This window comes from Penaeus chinensis, chromosome 31, assembly GCF_019202785.1.
Source record: "Penaeus chinensis breed Huanghai No. 1 chromosome 31, ASM1920278v2, whole genome shotgun sequence".
NCBI lineage: Eukaryota > Metazoa > Arthropoda > Malacostraca > Decapoda > Penaeidae > Penaeus > Penaeus chinensis.
Window position 1 is genome coordinate 3273965 of NC_061849.1, and position 7811 is coordinate 3281775.

Below are 7811 nucleotides of genomic sequence, written 5' to 3' on the forward strand. Positions count from 1 at the left end.
TATATATATATACACACATATATACACATATATACACATATACACCTTCATATATACACACAAACATACATGCACATAGGTGTGTGTATATATATAAAATACATATACATATACTTACACATATATACAGAAATACATATAGATATATATGTATATACATATCCATACACACAAATACTTATATATATATGAATTATATTTTATATCGAAACCTGTTTATATATGTAAATTTGTGCACATATATAATTGTATATGTCCACACCAAAACAGTATATGCTATTACTACAAATTTGTCTGCATATTTCTGTGCACAATAAATGGTTGCAAAAGTGAGAAGCACAAGCTTAATGTTTGTATGTAAATATGGATATATTTTTATATAAACATTGAACTTTATCCGGGAATGGGATGTTTGTTATTTTGTTTGTATTCTTATTTTTTTTCCTTATATATCAATGTGTTGTTATCTGGATGGTGTTGAAATGCTTATTATATCGAGGACTGGAAAATTCGAAGTGAATTTTTTCTTCTTTACTCTTTTTCGTGACGAATTTTGATTATTAAGAAGGGAGTGCTTCCAACTGAAGATGTGTTGTATTGAAGGCTTTGGAGAGGCTAGAGTTAGGGTGTCATGATTGATGCCATGTGTCCTGGCTGATGGTCCTTTCTCTTCTCTTTTGCAGTTGAAAGTTGCAAAAGAAACCCGTGCCCTCTATGCAACTGCACGTTGGACTCTGTGTGGGCGCTCAAGGACCATCTAGCCAGGAGACATGATATGAAAGTGCATAAGTGCGTCTTTTGTGGGGCCAAGTTCCGGGAGGTAGAACAAATGGCCGTGCATATGAGCAAGAGACATGGGGAGAAGTTGGCTGCTGGGGAGGCCAGGGGATTGTCAGGGGCTGTGGCGCCACCTTGAGTCAACAAAAGTGCTCCTCATATTAATCACCTCAGTAAATCTACAAAAGAAGTTTGCAGGCGAGCTGTATTATACAGCTGTTCCTACTGTCGTTGTCTTCCGTGAAGGCCGTCGTCCCATTCATACATTCCAGTAGAAGTACACAAGCATTCCGTCTTTACAAGCGGTGCTGATGTAGACCCCAAGAGTCACAACAATGGTGGTGTGGATTGTGCTGCAGAAGACGTAGCCAGTGACGAAGGCTTCTCTCTCTTATTTCAGGTCACACCAACAAACCTGCATGCTACATCTGTGGGAAGGTGATTTCTAATGTGCAAAACCTTTACAAACACATCCGGACAATCCACCAGCGTCAAGTGTCTCGCTGTGATTACTGTGGTTCAGTGTTCCGTAATGCCGAATCGGCTCGAAAGCACGTGCTGAAAATGCACAGAAATGATCTCAGCCAAGGTCGTGGGCTGTCCATGGTGGAGCCCATGGTGGAGCCAGTGGTCTGTGGGGGCTGGACCCCCTCCACATGCACCACCTCTTCACCTCAAATTGAACAGCTGCATCAACATTCCATGAAGAGCGAGGACCTCACTTAGTAGGCTCTACTCCAATATTTGCTTGGTATCTTCCTGCTTGTGCTTAGTGAACTTGTCTGAAAGTTTAGTTCCAAACACTTGTTACCATTTGTATGTTTTTTAGAACAAATAATGTATATAGAAATTTATATGAATGTTAACTATTGTGATGTCTTATCTTGAATGTCACATTTATGAACTTATAGGAAGAGGATCACGTACTACTAATACCTGAAGATTAATGGATCATACCTGAATAGCAGATAGCCAGCTTACTCTCCTGTTAGCTGCCAGTGTGATATGTTTGTAGTATGATGATTAGACCCATTAAAGGTGAGAACAACCACTTTGGTTTAATTTTTCCTTCGTACAGTAGCCTTGTGCATCCGTGCATGCCAATACTGATAAGAAAGCCATTGGAATGAAACAAAACATTAAATCAGGATGACTCACAAATGCCCTTGAGACCATTCTCATTATGTAGTTTGCTTGCCATTTCATTGTTTTGTATGAGATCAAAGTCAGTTTCACTTTATATTATTTAGTTAAGCGTGACTTGATGAGTTTGTAGTAGTCTTTTTAAGTGTTCGTTTTTAATTACTTTCAGGTGGTCATCCTGTATTTAATGAATTGTTGTGCGGTGACGGTGGTTACGGGGGGAAGAAGGCGGTACCCACGCCTTGTCCAGTGTGCGGCAAAGTACTCTCCAACGCTTACAATATGCGCGTTCACCTGGAGACACACCAGAACATCACATACAAGTGCATCATCTGTGGCATCATAACACGCACACGTGACACCATGAGGAAGCATCTTTCCAACGTTCACAAGCTGCGTAATGTAGAGCTCAAGAACTCTTTCAAGAAGATTACTGGCAAGCAGCAATCCAGCAGTGGCTCTGCCGACAGCACTTCCCCCAATACAACATCTGCAGCCACCACACCAACCAAAAGTGCCACCACTAAACTAGCTTCCCCTTCCTCTGACCTGAAGCTGTCAGGCATTGCCAGCCCTCTACCTGAGGCAGATCTTGGCCACAGTTCATTTTCTGGCATGGACAACTTGGGGGCCCTAAATTTGGCAAAGGGCAATAATCTGGCATCTATAGTTAGCAAATTGAGTCAGAAACAGTGAAGTTTCGTGAAGAACTGAGGCAGATAAACTGCTTTTTTATGTATTTATAAAGGATGGCCGCCAGTTGCAAAGAGTCCAAAGAAACATTTTCTTAGGATTGCGTGTCAAATTGCATTGAAGTCAGTCACGCTTTCCAAGTTCGCACTTCCTAGTCCATTTGTAGGGCAGTCAGTCAAGGACAAAGCTTGCTATGGCAACTTGGGTTTTTATTATTATTATCATCATTATTATTATTATTATTATTATTATTGTTATTTTTATTGTTGGGTTTTGGGACTAAATCTGGGTATCTGCACATAAGACATGTTTTATATTGTTTGGAAATGCTCTTCCTTCCTTGTTGTCTCCTCCTCCAGTTCCCATTCCCTTTCCTGTTCCAATTCCTGTTCCTCCTCCTCCTCATTTTACTCCTTGCAGAAAATTGTAAGGAGAAGCTATTTTTTTTTTTTTTTTTTTTTTTTTTTTTTTTTTTTTTTTTTTTTTTTTTAATGTATATGCCTTTAACCAAAATGGCCAGTTTTTCCTATTGTGATAGTCGTTTCCCTTGTTGTTACCATTCTTTGTTGTTATTGTAAATGTTACCAAGTTTTATGCCAAATGCAAGTTTAGTCTGTAATTAAAGTGCTCTTAAAACACTTGAAGGTGCTATTCATTTTTTTTTTAAGTATCTTAGCATTTTTAGCCAGTACTAGAAGAAAATATTACTTTTAAGTGTTGTGATTGATTTTTATTTAATTTTATCATTTTGTTCTCCATTTTGGATGGCTCGTAATAAGTAATTTTTATCATTTAGTTACATTTGATGATGCCTTTTACAACTATGTTATTTTATGCACATTTTCTGTTGCTTTCCAAACAAGGAAAAAAGGAAAATTCTCCAGTACTTGTAGATGTAACCTTATCATAATGAGTACTGTTGTTTATTTTGTTATTTTTGTGTTCACATTTTTCATTTTATATTATTATACTTGACATTATAAAGTAGTCTTGCTGATGTATCATTGTTTGATATGATCATTATTATTGCTGTTGTTATTATTATTTTGATATTATTATTATTATTATTATTATTATTATTATTATTATTATTATTAGTTATTACTATTACTACTAATGATTATAATTTTCATTGCTATTATTACTACTGCTGTTACTTTTACTTTTACTTTTACTATTACTGTAACTATTAATACTGTTTTTATTATTTTTGCTTAGCTGATAGTTTATACTCTTCTTTACCATATTGAGCCACTGCCTTACTGCATCCCAGTGTTTTGTTACTTTGCATTTTTAGAACAATATGTTTGATATTGTTTGGTCTCATAACATGTAAAAGATTACTTGCCCATTCTGAAGACAGTACAAGAAAAATTAGCATGAAACTCAGTTTCAAGTGCCTTCTGTATATTTTGTGAGTGATTCTGATGGTAGTGAAGAAAGAAATGAAGTTATTGATTGCTGTTGCAGTGTGTATTGATATCAGTAATGTATTAGATGAGCAAATGAGAGTGAGAATGGGAGAGACAGTGAACGTCTGTGGCTTGCGTCATTTTTATGAGGTGTATTAGATTGAGATATGATAAAGAACACATTCCTACATGCACGCTAATTTTGCAGTAGTTGTATGTTCTTGGAAGATTTCTATAAAAAACTACAAATGAGGAAATAAAGAAGTATAGGTTTTATATTTTCATTTATTTTTATTTATATATATTTTTGTATATTTTAATGTGTGGGTGCATCTGTACCATTACGTGCAAACCACAGTCTACAAGAATGATATTGCCGTTGTTGATTTTAATGTAAAACTCATTATCTACTTGGAAGTAGGAAATATCAATTATCTTGTAAAATATCACTAAAGACAATGAAGGTATAAGTCTGATGAAGATGAACGTTAACTTCTTGTTGCATCAGTCCTTATACTGTTTGTCTGCATGTTTGCAAAACTTTGGTCATTGGTTGCTTGGAACCTGGGAGCATGTTTGCATTTTACAGTGCGGGCGGTATTCAAAAGAGAGGACTCTTAGTTTACAAGGATGGAATATGATGATAGAAACACCTATTAGTTCATTGTACCAAATGTAGGAAAGGTATAAATGATAATGAATGATTAAGAGGCAAGAAAAGTAATTGGTTTCATATATATAGATAGATAGATATATATGTGTATATATATATATATATATATATATATATATATATATATATATATATATAATATAGAGAGATGTATATATGTGTATACATATAAATATATATGATTGTGTGTGTGTGTGTGTGTGTGTGTGTGTACATACATACATGCATTTATATTTTATACATGTGTGTTTGTGTGTATATGTGTATATATATATATATATATATATATATATATATATATATATATATATAATGTGTATATGTATATTATATGTGTATATATATATAATATATGTATATATAATATATATATTACATAATACATAATACATATGTGTGTATATATATTATGTATATGCACACACACACACACACACACACACACACACACACACACACACACACACACACACACACACACACACACACACACACACACACACACACACACATGTTTATATATATGTATATATATGTGTGTGTGTGTGTGTGTGTGTGTGTGTGTGTGTGTGTGTGTGTATGTATGTATATGTATGTATATGTATGTATATATATGTATATGTATGTATATATATGTATATGTATATATGTATATGTATATATATATGTATATATATATGTATGTATATATGTATATATATATGTATGTGTGTGTATATATATATATATATATATATATATATATATATATATATATATATATATAGTGTCAGTTACATCTCATGTTCTGTGATGACATTCATTTAGATTTAGATTTTTGATGAATATTCCCATTAACAGATAACTATCAGAAAGGCATCAGTACTGTGGATGTGGAAGTGTTTGCAGGTACTTAAAAAGATAGGAGAAAAAGGAGGAGAAAGAAAAAAAAGACTGAAGCACAATAAAAGGAGTTCTCTTGCTAGTTTCTCTCTGGCCATTTCTCCACAGAATTTTTGTTGAAGAAGCTATAGAATTTGATTGAAGGGTGAATTTATAAGCTTAGTAACAAATAAAACAAGGGATGGATGGTAGATGGTTCATGCAGCGAGGCAATGAACTCGCTCTGTATAGGAAGAGTTATTGGTCGTAGTGAAGTGTGCCGAGTGTTAGTTAGATTTTGTTAGAATGCTAGCTCTTAAGTTGCTAGCAATTAGGTTTTGCTAGCTGAAAGTTGCTAGCCTGTATGTTAATCTCCTTTTGCTGTCAGTAAAGGAATAAAAAGACATATGCTGTGTAGGACTTTCAATTTTTTATTATTATTTGGTTATAAATAATATTTTTATATGTATTAATGTTTTTCCAAGCCATGAAATAGGAAGTGTATAATGAAGCCCATACATTTTAGCACATCTTACAATTCATGTAGCTTATTGTGAATTTTCCAACTAGTCAAAGAAGCTTGGAACCCTGCTATAAAACTGTTCTACTTAAAGGAAAAGAACATTGTTTGCCCTTAATTGGCTTGATATGAAAAAACATGACTGTTATATTGTCACACTAATTATGCCCTTGCTTATATCTTCACCCCCCCCCCCCTTTCTTCAGAATTTTTTTTTTTTTTTTTATTTATTTAGCTTTTTTAAGATAAACTAGAAGAATTAGCTTCCTTATTACCAGTGCTTTTTGGTGCCAGTAAATATTGCCAAATTGCTCTTAACTTTTTGACTGGAGTTAAAAGCAGTATTTTGTTAAGAGCTTAACATAGTCTACTTTTCTAACGAGTTGACTTTATTTTTTTTATATGTACAATAAAACTGTGCCTTAAGATGATGACAACGTGTCCATAGTAAGAATATTGCATGCATAAGTGCCTTAAGTCCTTTATGAAGGCATGTTAGACATTAGACCAAATGTTAGGAGTTCTAAGGAGGATATGCACAATAATTTTGATATTGTATTTAAGAAATATTTTTTGGCAATAACGCTCTTTTGAGCATTTCATTGATCAAGTTATTTATTTGTTTCTTAGTTAATTATTTATTTGTTTATATATATGTAAGATATGCATACATACATGCACACATGCAAACACACATTTCTCTCTCTCTCTCTCTCTCTCTCTCTCTCTCTCTCTCTCTCTCTCTCTCTCTCTCTCTCTCTCTCTCTCTCTCTCTCTCTCTCTCTCACACACACACACACACACACACACACACACACACACACACACACACACACACAATTCTCTCAATTCACTCACTCTCACTCACTCACTCACTCACTCACTCACTCACTCACTCACTCACTCACTCACTCACTCACTCACTCACTCACTCACTCACTCATTGTCACTGTGCAAATTGTGTGTGATATCTTAGGAATGATTTTCACTTGCCTCGTGCCAACTGCCCATTGGCCATGGAGGCAGTTTAGAATAAAAGTGAAACACATAGCCTAGCACTTAATTTTGAATAAATCCTTACAAAATGTATCAATTGAAATTACAAGTGTTGTTTAATATCCAGCATAAAGATATATCTGTATACAAAGATTAGTTATTACTAAAATAATCAATTTCACTCCACCTAAGCAGAAGAGTTATGTAGATTTGTCTTCATGAAGAAGAAACATTCAAATAAAACTCTTGAGCTGAAGATTTATGTTGTCATGTTTATGGTCTGTTTTAGGGGTGCCCCCCGCCCCCCTCCACTTGCACACAAGTTAATACATACAGTCATACTCATATCTTATTATTATTACATATTACATATTACATATTACATATTACATATTACATATTACATATTACATATTACATATTACATATTACATATTACATATATATATTATATATTACACACACTCATTCATTCATTCATTCATTCATTCATATATACATATATCGTTTATATATATGTATATATACATGTATATATTTGTATACGCATACATTTATGTACACATACATATATATGTGTGTGTGTATGTATGTATCATCATCGTATTGATTTTGTTATTCTCATTATTGTTATTAAAAATTAAAAATTGTACTAGTGCATTTACTTGTGCATTTGTTTTCATAATGTTAATGGTATTTGGAATTTTTCAAATTTCTATTTGAGCTTTTATTATCA

At 33.6% G+C, this 7811-nt stretch overlaps 1 protein-coding gene across 1 annotated transcript; it reads left to right on the top strand.

Moving 5' to 3' along the window:
* The first annotated feature begins 224 nt into the window (after window positions 1-224).
* On the top strand, window positions 225-4789 carry LOC125042203 (hunchback-like protein). The gene is made up of 2 exons (XM_047637697.1): window positions 225-1815; window positions 2090-4789. Exons 1-2 carry the CDS (start codon window positions 1794-1796, stop codon window positions 2614-2616), a joined length of 549 nt encoding a protein of 182 aa, XP_047493653.1. The 5' UTR covers window positions 225-1793; the 3' UTR covers window positions 2617-4789.
* The last annotated feature ends 3022 nt before the right edge of the window (window positions 4790-7811 follow it).